This window comes from Bemisia tabaci, unplaced genomic scaffold (genome assembly GCF_918797505.1).
Source record: "Bemisia tabaci unplaced genomic scaffold, PGI_BMITA_v3".
Classification (NCBI taxonomy): Eukaryota; Metazoa; Arthropoda; class Insecta; order Hemiptera; family Aleyrodidae; genus Bemisia; species Bemisia tabaci.
Window position 1 is genome coordinate 3302 of NW_027311816.1, and position 20056 is coordinate 23357.

At 36.4% G+C, this 20056-nt stretch overlaps 1 protein-coding gene across 2 annotated transcripts; it reads right to left on the reverse strand.

The window, feature by feature from the left end:
* Window positions 1-5752: 5752 nt before the first annotated feature.
* On the reverse strand, window positions 5753-18310 carry RASSF8 (ras association domain-containing protein 8). 2 transcript variants are annotated; one of them, XM_019043624.2, is made up of 12 exons: window positions 17776-18310; window positions 16563-16673; window positions 14992-15363; window positions 13297-13476; window positions 12353-12475; window positions 11859-11975; window positions 11051-11190; window positions 9760-9934; window positions 7888-8017; window positions 7397-7414; window positions 6618-6754; window positions 5753-6129 (listed from the first exon to the last, which is right to left on the reverse strand). In XM_019043624.2, exons 1-11 carry the CDS (start codon window positions 17845-17847, stop codon window positions 6654-6656), a joined length of 1539 nt encoding a protein of 512 aa, XP_018899169.1. In that variant the 5' UTR covers window positions 17848-18310; the 3' UTR covers window positions 5753-6129; window positions 6618-6653. The 2 variants fall into 2 exon arrangements, with proteins under 2 accessions (XP_018899169.1, XP_018899170.1); XM_019043625.2 differs by lacking the exon at window positions 7397-7414 and having other exon boundaries at window positions 17776-18309.
* Between the last annotated feature and the right edge of the window lie 1746 nt (window positions 18311-20056).

Sequence of the window (20056 nt, forward strand, 5' to 3'; positions counted from 1 at the left end):
TCAACATCCGTTTTTTCTCCCAGGGAGATTTAAAGGTCTTCAGTTCTCCTTTCTATGCGGAACATAATTATTTATCTCTTTCCAAAGGTCTGGATTGAATTAGTGATTCTTAAAAAGACTTAAGCGCTAGAAATGTAAAAAAAACATCGAGATTAGCCTTCAGTGAGAGCTACCGATGAGCTCTTCTAGTTCAAGGCGTAAAATCAATGGACCGGTTGCACTGGAAACAGAATCGTATTTTGGTGCGTGATTCTTGTAGATTAGCTAAAAATAAGAAGATCCGTCCAAACAGCAACTTTCTACCTAGAATATTAACTAAGCTATCATCCTTTGAAAATTCAGGTTTTTGTCGTCATTAACCGCAGTAGTGCATCTCATGGTACGTATGCCTATGCATACTACCGCGGAGGATGTCTTCAAAAATCGACTTTTTCAAGGCGCTATATCTCGGTAAATATTCTACACAAAAATTTGCTGTTTTGACGGATTTTCTTATTTTTAGTTGATCTGCAAGAAAAAACCACGAAAACACGATTCTGTAACCACCGCAACTGACCCATTAACTGTTTCTGCTATGCGTTTTCCGTGGATAGCGGAAAGCGACGGACTCGCGGAGCTTTTCCGACCGGAAAATCGGACTCAGCGGATCATTTCCAAGCGAGCTTGCTTGGTTTCGGCCGGATCGGCGAACTTTCGATTTTGACCCTAAACATTTAGTCCATGTAAACATTGTAACCCCTGTCGATTTTCCTCGATTTTGGACTAAGGAAAAAATCTCGAGATTTCAGTCGCATCCTACGTAGTTGGAGGCGTAAAATCGATTCCACACGGTCCCGACTCTCGGCGAGGCTTCCTGAGCTGAGAAACAGTCATAAACTGGTAAGTCGAGCTTTTCTGACCACTTTATGACTCTTTCTCTAGAGCGTTTTCAACGGCTAGCTCGAAGCGAGGAACTCGCGGAGCTTTTCCGACTGAAAAATGCCACTCAGCGGGTCAATTTCAAGAGAGCTTACTTGTTGTCGGCCCGATCGGCGAACTTTCGATTTAGTCAAGCCGAGAGCCAGTCGAAAACTGGTCAAAAACGAGCTTTTCTGACCACTTTTTTACCCTTTCTCTGGAGCGTTTTAAGCGGATAGCTCGAAGCGAGGGACTCGCGGAGCTTTTCCGACTGGAAAATCGCACTCAGCAGGTCAATTTCAAGCGAGCTTACTTGGTCCCGAGGCTCGGCGAGGCTTCTTGAGCCGACCTTTTTCGACCGACTATGACCACTCGCACGGTCCAGAGGACTCATAGAGCTGCTTAAACCGAAAATCTGACTCCTCCGGTCATATTTTATAGGACTAACTTGGTTTAAGCTAGATTGTAGATTTTCCCACCTTGACCCCAAATTTTCAGTCAATGTAGAGGTATACCTAAGCAGTATCAAACCACCAAAAACCAAATTTGCGATTTTTTGGTGCTTGAGTCTATTTAGTCCCTCTTGTATCATCTGAAGTTATAAAAATTTAGGAGAAACTTCTACTCTGATGGTAAGGAAAGGAAAGGAAAGAGAAGAGATCTGAACGATTTTTTTTATTTACAGTCTTGTTTGGCGTCTACAGAGAACTAATTATCTCTTTCTCACTTATTGATAGATCCTATACTTACATATTTAATGAGCACATAAAAACAAAACAAAAAAATATTGAAAAAAAAAAAAAACACAATACAAAATGAAAGGTGTAACAAAACGACAGCACACACGATATAGTAGAATTGGTGCTGGTTAAGTTTCGTTATTTTTAGATATGTTGTTCCAGATCATCGGAACAAAATAAAAGTTGGAAATGACCTCTCCACACGCCATTTCTTTGCAAATTTGAACTGAAAAGTGAATTTTTGAGCTCTTTGACTCAGTGTACGGATATCTCAACACCCCTCCGACATAAGGGCAAATCTTCATTTTGGGATGAGCCATACCTATATATGTCTGTACTCTCAAAGGCTCACGACAAAAAAGAGTTAAGTTCTTGCATTAGAGGAACTACAATAGGTGGCAAAGATGATGGATCTATCATTTCACTGCCTGCCAATTGGACGTATTTCTGCCAAACGGAACTATATGTATTAAGACATGAGCCCTAAGACCCACATAAATATATGCATGACAGGGCTCACGTCATAATGCACATAGTACCGTTTGACAGAAATACGTCCAATTGCTTAATAATGTCATAACAATATTGTCAAGAGTGAAATTCAAAGAATCTGACTGTGGAGTAACAAACACTTCTTCAAGAGCAAATAAAAGACTAATTCATTAAAAAATTATTATTACAGCAGTTTCTTATAGAATTATGCTTTTTAAAAAGACAAATATATTGTCTAATTCATGGTTGGGAACACATTACAAATGCTACCTTATATTCGTCAAAAAATGTCTCTTTAGCAATTCGGCAACAATTAGGAAGAGTTCCTATTCTTCCTTTGACAGTTAACACAAACAAAGTCAACAGAAAAAACTTTCTTTTTCTATTTTTTCCTCAATATAATGAGATGTATTTGAAATTAATCAAACCATTTAATTTGAAATTAATCAAACCATTTCATTTGAAATTACTGAAATTAGACAGTTCTCATCTTCACGGTACCGTAATCTAAACTCAATACTTTTGGGACACAACACTTACATGTGATAGAAATGGAATTGCCTCGGTGCCTGATCTGTATTCATTTTGAAACTTGAAATTACACCTCCAGAGGAATTGGGAAGTAATTTTTTTACTTTTTAAAAACACTTTTTTGGTGATGAGTGTAGAGTTTCACAAAATATAAGTTTGCAGGACGGAACGACTACTTTTACATCCTGATTTCACTGGAAATGTAACTTCAAGTTATGAAATACTTAGGCATTAAAGAGAGAACTGATATGCACCTCTAAGCGAACTTAATTTCTAGCCTAATTCTAAGTGCAAAATGCAAATCCCATATCAACTCGAACATGTTGATACACTTCCTTATTTTGAATGATCAACTCAGTTGAAGTGTTAACACTTCAGGACCTAAATAGTATTGAAATTTTCAGAATGAAGCTATGAAGTTCGTCACACTTAAAATAAATGAAGTTTTTACCTTTGTAACTTTCCCGAATGATTGAAATGCTGTTTTTTTTTTTATAAATTAGTGATGTAACAACATTGGTAGATCAGATCATTGGTTTAATTTCATGAATTTTGCAGCATTGTAAAATTATCATACAAAAAATACCTGTTGATGTTGAAAAACTACTAATTGGGTTCAAAATGAATAAATTTTAAGCAAATTTTGTTGTGTGACAGAGAATTAACCAGTTCATAAAATAACGGGTAACAGAATCATGAGAAAAAAAGAGCTTATGGAGTACATGATGCAACCCAGTAACGCCCAGCAACTGGGTTAACTCATTACGACAGCAATGCGAGTATATTACAGTAAAGGGGTATCAAAATACACCTTTGCTGAAATATACTTCTTAAAGAGGGAAATTTAAAAATGCGTTTTTTTTTTTTTGGCTTGTAGAATAAAGGGTGAATTTTAGACTTTACGATTGCGCTGATCATGATTTTGGAGCTAATATTTGTCAGAACAGACTCTTACTTATGCTCTAGCTGAAATTAGCGACAGATTCGTTGCGGCTATTAACTTGTACGTTGGAAGTAAATTTTTTCCACTGGTTGCAAATCAACAAAAAACCTTCACATGATGAATGTAGATAGAAAAAAAAAACAAATATATTTAAAGCTGAACCAATTTTTAAGTAGTATAACTATACATACTTGACATCAATAATATGATGGATCCCAGAATATGAGACGTTACTTTGGGTATCTGTAAAATTAAACGATCACAGTCTTGCTATGGGTTTCTGCCCTTGGTACTTAAAAAAATTCACAGTGCTATTACAGTTCCTAAGGGGGAAAGATTTCATTTAATAAACTAATCTAGATTTCCGAATGGAGAAATCCTTATAAGTGGGTAGGTGTCTTATGCTTAGGTTTTCCAGTGACAAAATGAGACCAATTCTGGTAGTTCAATGTGTGATGGTACAGTTCAAAATTTAAATAAAGATATCATAAAACAAAATCAGTTCAAGTATATTAACTAATGGCAAATCAACAATTTCTATCTAAACAAAAAAAAAATAAATGAGCAAATACAGAACTTAAAAGGAAGAACAACAACCTAACAAACAAATTGAGCTGACTCCGTGGCAGGGAAATGGAGAAAAAATTAATCTATGCATGCAGTCTTTCAATGTGCCTGATAGGGAGCAAAAAGGTCGACATAGTGGCCACCTTGGTTAATCAAAACTGAAAAACCATGATGAGTTGTGAAGAGATATTAAAAAGTTTTGGGGACAAATCCTCCAGCAACATGATAACTTTATAGGCTATTAAGATAAAGAGAGGAATCAGGAGACAGTTTCGGGTACAATTGGACCACATTTAGTAGAAAGGAACCAGACCACATCAGCAATTGCCAAATTTAATGGAGCGATTTAATTTTTTACTAGAGAACGTTTGTGCAGATTCCTATGAAAATTTTACGGAATTTCCTTCGTACTATGCAAAAAGTTCACTGAGATTTGCTCAAAAATCCACACAACCGTTTTCATGTAAAAAACTAAATTGCCCAATTAAATTTGGCAATAGGTGATGTGGCTTGGTTCTTTTCTGCTGAACACGGTCCAATTATCAAAGCTACTTCCCGGTGGTCAAAGCCTTGCCAAGAGCCAATGATTTATTACTGACTCAGTTTTTCAAAGGTAACTTCACCAAAATGATCCCAATTTTAAATATAATTATTCTTAATTCGTTAATTTCTCACTGCTGGAATAAAAGCTCAACATAACCTACGTTTTTGAGTTGTTGTCCCCTTTAGACCCAAGAGTTCAGTATAGACTAGCATACAGAATGAAACTGATAAGAAAAGCTCAATCAAGAAGTATGTATTACTTTTATAATGATTGAAAGTGACAATCACCCAAATGTTCTCACTGCAGCAATTTACGACTGATATTTTAAGCGCTTTGGTTCCGCATGGATCCATAGCATTTCTTGTGAGCAAGTATTAGCCTCTAAATGGATACATCTCTCCTAATCGTCTCCAAGATTTTTGGTAGAACACTGTTGGTTTGGTGTTTGTTTTTACCTACATATTTGTTTGTTAATTTTTTTTTTTTTTTTTTTGGGGTACATTTTTGGTAATTTTTACATAATGTTTTTCTCAAAGGGAACAAATCACAAAAATTTTCAAAATATGACATTTAGTAATTTTTGATGAGGAAACTGAAGTATGACAGGAGGTCTGCAATGCTACAAACTGAGACACGCACATCAGCAGTTTCACCATCAATGGAGCATTTGCAGGTGTCTAAAATTTTGTAAATTTCATGTTTAATATGAAACTGTTAAGAAAACTGAGCACAAGGATATCCTTGGTTTCTAAATTAGACAGTTCTTAGAGAAAATATGGCAGAATAACCTGATTTGCCAAAATACATGTGTTTAAATGGAAAATGCTGCCAGATGACATCACAAGGCGGCACATTTTCTCACTTTTAAATCAATTTTTCTCCGAGTTCCCATTTCAGAAAAAAATTATGAAAAATACTGCAAACTTAGCCTGTTAAGCACTCTCAAATGAAACAATAAAATTTTTGTGTGCAAATTCTCCATTTGTGTAGTTTCCTCAAATAAGTTCTTTTTTTATGTTTATGTTTTTTATATATATAAAAAAAAAGAGGGGGAAAAATTAGATGACTGAAATACAAACGTAAATTGAATCAGTGACAAGATTTGGATCCGGGAGTCCTAAAATCGAGCTACATATTTAACCTATGGAAATAAAATGCAGTGCTATTTTTAATGTTACTCCCTTGATCCATACTTACACCTGCAGACCACTGACCTTGCTGCATGTGACTTCTAGAGAAGAGAGGATGGCCGAATGGAGAATTATGATGTGAAACTACGAATTCCTTAACATCCATGACCTCCAGATCAACTTCCAATGGGTTTGTTACTTTCAAGATTTAGCTTCCACAATTGCAAATATGGTCCGAGATATCACGGCTATCATCAAAAATCTCACTGAGCTAGTCCAGAGACCCTGTTGGAAAATACAAATTTTAGTGTGAACGCTTCATTTTTAGAATAGATAGGTAATTAGAATACCAAAGGAGAGGTGATCTTATGTTTTCTCATTTTTTTTTTTACAGCTTTCGAATTTTTTGTTTGCCAGAGACACATTTGGACTGAGTTAAGCAGAAAGGAACCAACCCACATTTTGGAAAAAATTGAGTTATGAGTGGTTTTGAACTTAGCCACTGCTCTACTATTTATCGCCGAAAATTCAAAGTTTTTGTTGGAGCAAATTTTGCAGAAATTGAACTTGAAGTTTATCTTTTACATTGAGTCTTATGCAGGAGCCAAACTTTAAACCTCTTTATCTCGTTTCGATCCCGATGTGGCTTGGTTCCTTTCTGTTTAACTCCGATCATTTGTGCTTCATTTCATTGTGTTTCTTTATCAGAATTAACATCAATTATTTGGCTTTCAAAGACTGATTGAAAGCTGGTATAGATGATAAATACTCACGTAAAAAGGAATGTTTTTGTAAACCGCAGGAGGGTTTTAAACCCACACACCATGAGGGTTCTTACTCGTAGGGACAGCGTTTTCAAGCTGACGCGGAGATCCAATCATTCTTCTAATGCTCCCCGGTTTGTGAGGACCTAAAAAATGATAACGAAGTTTCATTACGATTATTCGTTTTTTTTTTCTTAGGGGAAAAAAACAAGAATTTTTGAAAATTTTTGAAAAATATTAATCCCCAGCACAGAAAAATTGATAATAATCGATTTACTATCACGCTTGCCGATGAGCATTAAAGAATTTTGAAAACTAGGTGAAACTGATTCATTTGCTGGTTTGAAGATAAAAGGTCAAAGATAGTCTTAAAATCTGGACCTTGCAAAGATTTTGAGACTGTCGTGAATAAGGTGAGAATTGAAAGCTGCTACCCTTGAAATGACCAGGAAAATTTTGTGCTGATCATAATAATGGAGGAAAAAATGTTTAAGCAAGCGTGGGGCCAAAGCATTTTATGATATGTTTGCGCCAATTCTGAATAAACATGGTGTATACTTGTTCTCAAAATAGACCAACTCAGTTGTTTTGGGGCAGCCTTTACAGTATACTTGTAACATGCTAAAAGCATCAAAAGCTTGCTATCAGGTGAGGGCTTCAAAATTTGAATGATGGTTACTATTTATAACCAGAACAACGAGAGTCAAGACAGGAATCTGGAGCTAATTTTATATTAACTTGGAATAATTGCTAAGTAAAATCATGCTATCGGAGATAAAAAGATTTACCAAGACAAAAGGTAGATCCTTCACGAAATGCACAAAGCAAAAAAGAACAATATATATAGTGACATTTAGGGTAAGAAACATAAATCCGTGTATACTTATAGCTAGGTGTAAATTGTATATTACTAAAAGTACATCGCTAAAAAGAAGTATGTTCCATCGTTTGCTAGAAACAAGGTTCATTTGGTGGAGAAAAATTTCAGATGTGAATTCCAGATCACTACTTGAGTGACAAGCTTTTGCCCAGCTTTATCGATCATTTTTCTACTTTTATATTTTACAATATGAACTTTAGAAAATTAACAAGGATAATTTTTTAACAGCATCTGAATAGTTTTGACAACGGTGCAGACTGGATACAGACACTCTCAGTGTTTGCCAACGGATCGAAACGAACACCGAAGTCTGTAGGGCTTTGAAAATCTGACCAAATGAGAAAATGAGGAGAGGACGGTCTGCATATTCGTTTTCAACAAATCTCAAGGGAAACTTACCTTCAAGGAGCAGCTTTAATTCCTCAGCTGGAGCTACTGCTAAACTTTGGAGATTTGCTTCTTTCATATCATTGACTAATTTTTCTACTTGTCTTTTTTTCTCAATCATAGCTGCTTCAAGCGAGGCAACCTGTGAGCAATGCACATAGAAACGTCAAACAGGCATCTTTATCCGGATGAAATTTTTAACAAAAACACTACTCACTAAAATTATTTTGACCGATTTTTTGGCTGAAATAGAGCCAAACTTGGCCAAACTTTGGAATTTGGATGGCATACATGACACAAACTGTCATTTTCACTGTCAAAAGCTGACTTTAACTTGCGTATGGATGAAATGGTGTTAAGGAAATAGGAGGGGAGAAATGAGAGGAATCCCTGGAAAAAGAGTAAAACATTTTGGTTCGGGCAATTTCCAGTTCCTAAAACGGGAAGTGCAACGCTCATACTTTTTTTAGCGGGACAAATCGATGACAAGCTCAGAGGCAGGTTGTTACATGCAAATAGAGTTCTGGCACAGCTGATAGTGGCAATGGCAATTGGTATCAAAATGTTATTTCTACAGGAAACCATCACAAGGAGGAAGTCATCTTCCTTAGGGAGATCATCTTCCATCAAGGAATTGAATTATTATATATTTAGGAATAAAATTGAGAAAAAAACAGTATTGGGTATGGTAATTCATGACAGCGTTTTCAGAGGGAGCATACACAATAATAAAACCTTTTGAAGAATTCTCACATATAAAATAAACCTTTACAGTAAAAACTTTTAGCACTTTCATCGAAAGAGCTAGTTTTTGCCTCATAAACGGTAGCTAATATTTGGCCAAAAGAGGCGGGACTTGCCCGAGTAGTACTCTTTCCTTTACAAGAATTTATAACATGGTACCTACACTGCCGTGCTAAGAGAGAACGCCGTATGAGCCATCAGACGTTGCCAAATTTCCTTCGATGGATACCGAATTTGCAGGGAAAATTGTGAATATTTTTTTCCAAAATTTTCAGACAATTTCGTATGCAATTTAAACTAAAATATCTGAAAATTTCAAAGAAAAATATGCATGAATGTCGTCAATAATACATGTTTCATGAAGGGAAATTTGGCAACTCTCGAATGTTCATACGGCGTTCTTCCTTAGCACGGCTGTACAGTAGGGCTGTGAGAATAGTGAATTTTCCGACCGAAGCGAATAGCGAATAATTTAAGTCAATTATTCAGAGCTACGAATGGTAGAACAAATCATTTGAAATGACTTGTAAAAATCATGTAAAAATTCGCAAATATTACAAAAGTCGACAAAAAAAGTGTGATTAATTTTTTTAAGAATTTTCCATTTGCTCATACACCTGCACAGAAAACAATGAAATGCTAGATAATTAATTGAGTAATTGACTATCAATAATTAACTTCACATAGATATTATCTCACACCCTCTTTCCGTCTTGAATACTTACTTAACTTTCAATGTGTGGTACTCTTGGAGCAACCAAGATACGCGGGCCAATCGCAATCGCGCTTACTGTTCATAAACTCGGAAAACTCGGTAAAGATCAAAGGAGACCTGCCGTTCGCGATGTCTCAGATGGAAGGGGAAGGCCAGGGTCCTTGCACAGGTCCTCGCAACGTTTTACAGTTGCCACTCGGAAATTCGTTAATTTTGATGGTGCGAATATTTGAAAATGTCAGTTCAAAAATTCACTATTCACAACGGCACGATTATTCGCAATTTGCGAATAGTGCGCGAGGCAGACGAAGCAAATATTCGTCGAATATTCGCGGCGCGAACAGTCGGAATTGCGAATATTCGCACAGCCCTACCGTACAGCCAAGATGAAAGAACATGAAAAAACTGAATTTAAGAAGCATTACCTCTCGATGAAGGCTATCTCCACATTGGGCAGCCATTTCAGTATCTTGCTTAACTTGTTCAACTTCTTGTTGAAGTCTTTCAACTTCCGCTAATATAGAGCGCTCTAAGTGCTGTTTCTCTTCTGTTTCACGCGCCAACAGCCTTTGCTCCATCTGAACTTCTTCCATCAACAGTCTGTAAAGTAAATTTCATGAATGAATGGAATGATGCAGAATCCCTAGCCAGACTAGGTCGGTAGATTATTAAAATTTCATACTTGCCAGGGATCACAATAACGCTGAAGTGCAGTAGAACAGCATTATCGATCAGTTTATTTACATCATTCCCTGAGAGTTTTTCAACTTTTCTTCATTCATCCCATTTCCAGTATAGCTGCTGAACAAACTGCCCAACCTACTCCAATTTTAAAATGGACCTCAAAATTTTCAGTTGCCTTTTCGAAAGTGATAATTGTTTGAAAACTTTATTCCAACAATTGTAAAAACTTGTAAAATACAGGATAATTTCTCATCTCCTGCACGAAGGAACACATCTCGATAGCACTGTTTCAGTATGTACAACTTACATTTTATTTGCTTTAGGAAAAACGTCACACAAATCTGCCCGAAACTTCCATTAATTTTTCTCAACGATATAAAACTGTAGGTTGGTGGTGGCCTACAAAAAACGTAGCACACATGGAGCGGTCGTTCAATAGGCGGATGGGGAGTGGAACTGTCCAATTGCTATTCTCGTCATAACCCCAATTATATGGGAACTTACAAGAGTTTTTACAAAAAATGATTTAGCATTGAAATTTTTATCGTAAACTCACTTGAAGAATGGCTAAGTTTCATATCTGGACACAGATTTTCAGACATTTGGTTCTGAATTTCATGTAAGTCCTCATTCAGCAACAGTCCCATAAGGAACCATGGAAACTGGTGGAAACCGACTATTCACGTCCTGATTGTGGCTCCTCGTGTATTACGAATTTCACTGTTGGCATAGCATGGGATGACCCTATCTATAGTTTCTTGATCCTCGTAGGAAAAAACACTAAAATTTTCAGACAAATTTGTGCAACAGTTTTCCCATCAAGGAATAAACAGTTGGTAAGAATACTGAAACGGTCCAGAAAAGATACGTTCCTTATGCAGCGGATGAGGAGAAAATATCCTGCTCGTTTTATTCCAACAGATTCAAAGACATTTTCAGGCAAAACTTTGGACGATTTTTTCTGATTCGTTCCGTTTCCCACACTTGAATATGTAGATGAAACATGAAATAGGAGTAATATAACTGTCTTACCTGATCTTATTTTTACATTGTAGAAGCTCAGTTTCACAATTAGCTAGTTTTGATCGCAGCAGAGTCATTTCAGACTTCAGAGTTTTTTCCTGTTGGTGAACAATTTCATTTTCCTCCTCTATTTGACCCAGTGCTTGGAGCTGTTATTAGAGAAAAAATTGATCAAGATTCAAAAAAGATTTGCTTTGCAAGAGATAATACAATACGAAAAAAAAAAATACACTTTAAGGCTTTTCTGATGTGACAACTGGCAAGGGCAGAGACAAAATGGTCCTTCCTAGATCACTATGGATCCTGTAATTCTTTCCTTTGTCCCTCATTTTCAAGAAATTTCAGTATGGCTTGACCTCTCAAAATGAGAAGAAATAACGCTACCTAAAAACTGACCAATTTCTTAGCGTGCTTGAACTTTGCAAATAATTGTACCTGGCCAGAGCCAATTCCAATAACCAAAATTTCGCGTAATAGCTGGAAATCAGTTCCAACTGTACTGCAAAGTTGTAAAACCAAAGGGTTTTGAACAATTTTTACATCGATTTTTCGGAGTCTCATAAGTCTCAAAAACTTCTGAAAAATTCCTTTCGGTCCCTTTCTTCTATTTCAGATGGAATTAAAAAATGGGAGCAAGAGATCTAATACTACAAACTATAGGATGATTGATGATAAATCATTGATTTGACTGTGCTTAGATATCAATCATTTCTTCAGACTGAGAGCCTTCCTTCCGTACTCAAAGTTAATGTAGAACTGCTCAAACCAATAAATGAGTAGGGAAACAGGAAACATACAAGAATGATATAATCATTACCTGGTCTTCTGTTTGTCGACCAATTGCTTCAACTCGCGCCACCTCTTGCGCAAGGTACTCCATTTGATGATGCTGCTCTCTCGTCTTTCCTTCCCAGTACAAGATTTCCGCATCATACTGGTGACAATATTTCAAAAATCTTCATGATATTTTCCAAAAAAAAAAATTGTTACACAAAATTTGACTGTATTATTAGGGAAATGGAAACAAAGTACTTCCAACTTGAAATTACAATGCTGCTTGAAAATGGGAAGGAATTGATCCTGAAAATGGTATGATACTTTCACTGAAGAAATTTTCTCAAAAATTTAGACAAGCTGCCATTAAAAGGGTAGAAAAAGTGACAAGCTTTAAACAATTAATTTTACCTTCTTCGTTCCACAGGGATGACTTAGTCTCACATTAGATGGAACGAATAAATCTCGTATGAAGGAGAATGATCTAAAAAATAAAGCCATGAAGGAAAAGTATATAAAAAGGTGAAGATGTCTAACCTTTGAGAGTTCTGCTTGCTGAACAGATAACTTATCCCGTTGGCAATTGACTAACCTTACGAGGTCTCGATACTGAGAGTTCAGCAACAATGCTTCATTAGCACTTCCAGTCTGCTGCAGTTCCTGTAAGAAAAGTAGGAAAAGTTAGATGCAACAAAAAAATAATTCAAATAATTTATTACAATACGCAGGTAACATTTAATGAATGACTGAACTAGGAGACAACATCTCTTAGTTGCACGGTTTCATAATTTCTGCTACTGTTTATTAATAAAAAAAGATTTAGGATCATTTTTTTAAATTTACACTGAACAAGCTAGGAGAAAAAAGGAAATTTCATCGAAATTTTTGAGGAATTATAAGAAGTAATTCTTCAATTGGAGAATTAAGTACGATCAGAAGCTCATAATTTTGCAAACCGAAGTACATGGTTTACAAGGATAGCCATTATTATACTATCCAAAGAGTGAGAAAACAGTGATCTGTGAGAAAATTTAATATTCTGAGACGGAGCTACAACTTTTCTTTCCAATTCGATAAATATGACTAAACTACAAAGATTTCATCCTTGGACCAAAGTCCCTTGCCCAGAAGACAATCACTTACATATCGACGGTGTAAGTCGTCAATCACATAACTCGGTTTGCGACGTCGCAGACTTCCTGTCATACTTTATTTTTTTAATGGAAAACTACTCAACGGCATTTCTTTAGAACTGCTGTGATTTTTCTTCTCTGTGCGAAGAAAATTCTGCATAAACTTTAAGGAATAATGTTCTCTTTTAAAAAAATAGCATAGAGGTGGAGATTTTTAGACACCGCAAACAAGTTCTGTGATTGCCGACTTACACCGTCAATATACATTTGATTAAAATTTTTTAAAAAAAAAAAAAAAAAAAAATTAGAGGGAAAAGAAAAAATAGACTAGGAAGAAGAAGAAAATACCTTTAGCAGACTTCTCTTTGGTTTTACTCTAATACTGGTGATAGAATTGGGAGGAGAAACTCTGGCAGGGTTGACTGAGGGAGGCGGCGGATCTCGATAAGGTGGGAGCACCCTCTGAGCTGGAGATCTACCATTGGACGGAGGAGTGCCACCCACTCCATTCACACTATTCAGTGCGACCTGAAAACAAGCATACGTAACAGATGATGAGCCTAATGACAAGATCCTGTCTCCTGGGTTACCTATTCACTTGAATGTAGCAAACATATTTGTGAGAGGAGCAGAGGCAGTGTTCGAAATTCACCTTGGAGTTTCAGGAGCCATGTGGCGCATCACGCTCGATTTTTAGGGGCCAAATTGACTTTTTGCCTATGTATCACGGCGCTTTTAGAGACAAGTTAGACGCAAGATGTTTTAGTTACAGGGCTAGTAGCTGTTTCTTGGGAGAAATTTCGAAAATCACCGAACAGAAAAACTATGATTTTGGAGGGGGGGGGGGGCAATTTTTAGGAGCCACGATGGCACATAGCCTTCATTTTTTAGGCGCTGTGACCGATTTCTTAGGCGCATTTGGCGCGTTATCGCCTGTGAGTTTCGAACACTGAGCAGAGGCCAATTGGATATTAGGATAAAATGAAAATATGGGCTGAAAATGAAAAATATTTTGGAGAGTTAAAAAGTTAAAGAAAGTTGGAGGGTTATAGTTAGTCTTACCTGTCAATCACCTTGAAAGCAATGTTGTTTTCATTAATTAAAAGAAGTCTCAAAACAAGTTAAATGAGACAGACCACACCATAAACGGGCAAAAATTCAATCCAAACTTTCCTTGGTTTTAAGTACATAGATGATACATCATTCTCTTTCATTATCTTTTTTTTCTCGTTGCCCTCACCAGTGTAATACTGAGCAATGCTGAAACTCTGAAGACATGGATCTCCAACGCGGTGTTGCAATTTCCTCTTTTTCTCTGTTTTTTTTTTTTTTTACGAGGGTGGTTTTTTAAAAGATATTTGTGTTCAAAATTTTCGGAGTGGATTCTTGATAGGAGGTAAAAAAAACGTACACATTGTGTCTGACAACAGCGATCAATCATTCATAAAGAGAAAAAAAAGACGGGGTATCAGCAAAACCGAAAATCAAGATGTACACTTATGAAGTTTCAAAATTCAAATGATATGCTGCATGTTCACTTCCTAAGATAAAAATGTAATCTCTGAAGAAAAAAAGGACCTTACGACAGGTGCAACATTTTCAGGGGAGTGATAATGGTGTAATCAAATTTACAGATTTCAACAGAAAACTTCGTATGGCGTCTACAAATATACATGTAGAGTGGTTTTAATAGTTTTTGTGCCAGTATGTAAAGAGGCATATTAACCCAGCAATTATGTACCCTGACCAATGACCACGTAGTCTTCGCTAAACTACATTATTGAACTTCAGCCACACCATATCTCAGGTTCCATTTTACAATTTTGGGAACTTCCTGTCTCAAAATAGCCATGGAAAACCAATCTATTCTCCGAAGTTAATAACTCAATTTGAGATTTCTCTGAACTAAGGTCCCTTTTCCCTTAGACAAGGCGGATGTTTTTTCTTAAATGCAGATCATTGCTTTGTTTGACTCTTACTAATTCTGAAGAAATTAGCATCTACTATCCACTGGTCACTTCTAAGGACCCTGGATGACATTACCTGTTGACTAGAAGAGAACGGCTCACATGAATTTGCTAGATTACAGTATGGACCAGTTTCTTTGTCTTTCACATGAAGACTATTGGACACAGTTGAGCCTGCTGTTGGTGATGACTGTGGTTGCTGAGATGCTGCGCGGGTCCCGTTGTCTCCTCGACGATGTTCGACGCGGTTACTGGCACCACTGAAGGTCAATGATTTGCGAATGTCTTTATTCCGCTCATGGAAACTTGATGCATCACCAAGACTGGCTGTGGGAGATATGGGACCTTGTGAATGAGAGCTGTTGTTGTTGGCATTTGGTGTTGAGCTTGCTGATCGCTGTAATATGAACTGGACATCGTTTGAGTATTCACCCCACTTCATCAGAACCTGAAACAATGTGGTAGAGTGATCAAGGATTAAAAATGTCAGTTTTAATGCAAGGGTTCAGATTTGCATTGCTAAAAAAAATGACAGGGTTAAGCTAGGTATGAAATGCAGACTCTAGTTTCCGATAGTGCACACTTCCTTAAAAATTTCGTTTTTTTGAGGGGTAACTAGTAGTTACTGCACATCATTGAGGGCAATTTTTTGTCGTCTTCTGGGCGAAGGAACGTAACTACATTTCAATGTTGCTAAATTTTTCCTTTGCATTTTTACCTGGAGAAACTGGGATATTCTTAACAGAAAAGTTCAACAATTTTTCACATGATCTCATGCAAAAAGCAGACAAATTTTGGACAAAAATTGCCAAGAAACATTCTTGTAAAAAATTGAATTGTTTGAGTTAATTTTGCAACCTTGGAATAGAGTTTTGTTCCATCGTGCAGGCAACTACGTTTTTAGGAATATCTTAAACATTTTTGAGAGGGGTGGCCATTAATATCCGTTTACTAGCTGTTCAAGGTGCGATCTTACAACTAGCAACTAAAATTTAATATCTGCTGAATTCTTTTGAGGTAATTTGATTGATAATCGATGCCTCCACAAAGAATTCTATGATGTTAAAGGTTATAGATTGCAACTTTTCACAAATATTCGAAATCTTATTGTTCCAGAGCTGCTCCTGTGTTTTTCTTTCAGAAATTTTTAAATTGTAACTACTTATTGGTATTGGTGAAAGATTCAAAGGGCTGAATGGCACAGACACATGGTTGTCTTCTAAATCCCCTTATTTCAAAATTTTTGTGATCATTGATTTTCATGACTGATTAAATATTTGACATTCTTCTGCTTTCTAAGAGTAAAAATATGTAAAACAAACCCAAACTTTTTAAAGCTGCTTACTTGAAAAATTTTGTTCAAAGAGTGATTTTGGGGCTGAGTGCTTTCTTGAACCTACCACCTTCATCGGACAATTTTGGGACCGAATTGTCACGAAAAGAAGTTCCTCAAAATCATGTTCCTGAACAGCAGATTTCAAACTATCATAACTCCAGTTTGGCTTGACATCAATAGAAGTTACTCGTGAAAAAATGTTCCTAAAACACTAATCTGTACAGTGGCACAAACATTTTAATTTTGAGTTCTTTGTCTTCACAGGCCCATTTCTAATGGACGATCTCGTGTGCACATAGATGAATATATACCTGTAAAGGTTGGTCTTGTGGTGAAAGTAACCGCTCGTTATTCCTCCAGCGTTCTGTCAAAGAGAATCTGCCAGTTTTCCCAGTTGCATGAGCCAATGCGTAAACCACATCCTGCAAATTCAAAAGGCAAATACTTACTGATAAATGTTGGAAGATACACAACCATGCAAATTACATTACTCTGTGGAATCAAAATGGCATATAATACATGCGAAAGACAAAAAAAGGCAGCCGGATTATGTTCCTCGATATTTAATGCGTGTAACTGAATTTGCAGAATCTCCTTGATACTTCTTCTTCATGCAGAAATAGTTCCATCAAGATAATGAAAACGGAGCCCCAGATGGAAAAGTCGCACCAATTACCCTCCTGAGAATTGTAGGGTAAAGGGGCAAATTGTAGCATGAACAGAGACTCTGGTTCCATCTTGTCCAATTTTTAAGCGGGAGGGAGGAATTTTGGAAAATGTAATACCTTTTTTTGAAGCAGTTCGAAACTTTCAAGTGGTGACTTCCTTAAACTATCGCATTTTTGTTTCCATCGACGTAGGTAAGTTAGCTGATAAAATTGAGCTAAAATTTTGTGAATGGCCTATTCTAGTGTCTACAGTAAGTAAAACAAAGGTAGAATTCCTCTATTCGCTGCATAAAGAGCGAATGAAAACATAGTAGCCTCCCTGCAAAGACTCATGCACTGCTCTGAGACAGCTTGTTCTCTTTATATAACTACGTAACTCTTAAAAACTAACCAGACTAACGTATTGATCACCCATTACAAGATAAACTGCATCTTGGTGACAAAATTAAATCAAAACTGATTCCTAGACCACCCTAAACCCTTAGGGCGGATACAAATCTACTGGATTGGATGGCAGGTTTATGGTTATTCCTATAGATTTGAGTTTGCAAGAACAAATTTCTTTAGTGGTTGAACTATTCATTCTTGGAACAAATTATGAGCTTTTCTCAGCACTGTGCACCCTCACTGTACTCGAGTCCCGCCCGTCAGCCCTTGTCTTTGAATTTGTACTTAAAAGAAGATGAGGCAAGCAAGTAGCCGTTGAGGCAAGTGAAATAAGGATTCATTCATCCTTAATGTACACGGAATGACTGAAGTTTTGATACTTGCTGTTGCTGTGAGTAAAAAAGTGCACAGAAAAAGATGCGGGTTCTCCTTTTCAGAGTTGGGGACCGCTGACAGAATGCAAGATTACCTGACAAGTTGTACTTTCTGTGACACCGCAAACAATCCTCTGTATACCCTCAACCCAAACTTTGAGTTCCATTGTAAAACACCTTGGGATGCAATCCCTGGGCTACTTTGAGGCAAACGCTGACTTCATACTGCGGCATTCCATAGATGACAGTCACTTCATCAGTAGAAAATTCATAAGCACACCTTGATAAACATGGCACGAAATTCACTGAAAGTTTTAGGGTCTGCTTTGACTGCCCTTAGAAAGTGGTGTGAGTTAGGAGCTTCACAAGTCAGATACACAAAAAAAGGTGTAAATAAGTCACTGTGATAACAAGATCAATATAAACTGATGAACTTCAAAGAACACTTTGGACAATTCATCTTTGAAACAAAAAAATTGGTGATAACAGATAAATTACTGATACACTTGTAGAGATAGTAAGTAAGATGATAACTCCAGCTCACTGTTCACATTAGAACTTTGAGGGAGAGAAAATGAAAGTTGACAAGAGAGTTGTTTGTTGGCTTCAGACTTCAGACATGGATGTTTATGTTCTCAAAAGTGGAGAGGTAAAGCATGGACACTAGCCACAGTCGGCTCTGATTGGTTGAAATCGGTGAATTTCGTACGTCACATATTATACACTCGAAACTGTTCTTGGACAATGATTGGCCAATGTAAAAAAGCTGAAAATATCAACGTCACAACCAATGAGAACTTTTCCTCCCACAATGCATTGCTGTCAGTTGTGATGGGAGGGGAATAGAGGGTGCGGCACCAATTCATAGAGTAATAATTATTAATAATTGATTAATTATTAATCAATTATTCTATGAAAATAATTAATCTATTAGTCTATGAGAATAATTAATCTCTTATTCTATGACCAATTTTAACTTCCTGCGATACACTGACATGTTGAAATATTTAGTATTAATTAATTACTCACTAGCTCACGATATTATTTTTTCATACAAACAAAATATAACAAAAATTAGCGAGCCGGTGAGTAATTAATAAATGATGATATTTCAAGTTCTTCCAGTTTGGTGCTTTCAAAATCAAAAAATAAATCTAGTCAAAAACTGACATATTGTTTAATATGCACAAGAATGAAATCAGCTGCAAATTTTGAAGTTGAGCACATATGTTATTATGCCCCGATTAACTTTAAATAAAGTTATTCCATGAACCTCAACGTCGAAAAAATATAGAATTTCACATGGTTTTAATATTTAGGACAAATTAATGGGAGAATAAAGTTAGAATTGGAAATGAGCGCAAAGTTATGGAAGTATGTGCAAAATTGAGAGAGGAGATCAATATGGATAAAAAAATAATTTAAATTTTTAAACAAAAGGAAACCAAGTGAGTAGAGAAATTTTTACCAGGTAGGTAATGAAATAGCTTCAGAAAGTTTGACGAGAAGAATTCCAGTACCTACTTTGACAACCTCAGCTCAATTTTGTAACACCAAGTAAGCTATGAAGTAAATTGTAGTAACCTGTTGATGCATGCAGATTATCTTCAACTCTTCTTCCTCTAAACACCGGAGATAAAAATGAAATGAATAGTGAAATATTTTCACTATTGTTCAAAAAGACATATCGACGGTGAAAGTCGGCAATCACATAACTCGTTTGCGGTGTCTGAAAATCTCCGCCTCTACGTCATTTTTTTAAAGGAGAACAAATTGATATTATTTCTTGAAGTTTTTGCAGAATTTTCTTCGCATTGAGAAGAAAAATCATGACAGTTTTAAAGAATTGCCGTTGAGTAGTTTTCCATTTAAAAAATAAAGTATGACAGGAAGTCTGCGACGTCGCAAACCGAGTTATGTGATTGCCGACTTTCACCGTCGATATACGAGTATACTTACTTACCTACACAAACATAAAATTGCTGCAGGCTTGGTTGCATGGCTACAGTTTGATGACAGGAGATTATAGGTTTGGTTGAACTTTCCTGATTATTGAGGGAGTTGCGAGTTGAAAATTGATCTGACATCCAACCCTTAAATTCATTTAGATAATGGCATGAGAATGGAAGAGGCATTGGCGATTTCGCACTTCTGCAGCTAATGATGATGAAAAAACAGGAATAATTTTCTCCTCATGAGCAAAAATTAAAGAAAAACCGAGGTACAAATAATCAGTTGGATTGCTTTAAAATGCGGCATTCATGTATTTTATAAGACTGTGACTTCTATTCTCAATTGTGTTCCCTTGAAATCAAGATAACTGTAATATGTATTTTATTTGTTTTGAAACTTTTTTCCCTTTCTCTACAACACACT

Coding starts and splice junctions, on each gene's coding strand:
- RASSF8 (XM_019043624.2), bottom strand. CDS start 17,847: ATGGAACTCAAAGTTTGGGTTGAGGGTATACAGAGGATTGTTTGCGGT. Junction 11,191..11,858: donor GTCGACAAACAGAAGACCAG/GTAATGATTATA, acceptor CTCTAATAACAG/CTCCAAGCACTGGGTCAAAT. Junction 9,935..11,050: donor CAATGTAAAAATAAGATCAG/GTAAGACAGTTA, acceptor TTTACTTTACAG/ACTGTTGATGGAAGAAGTTC.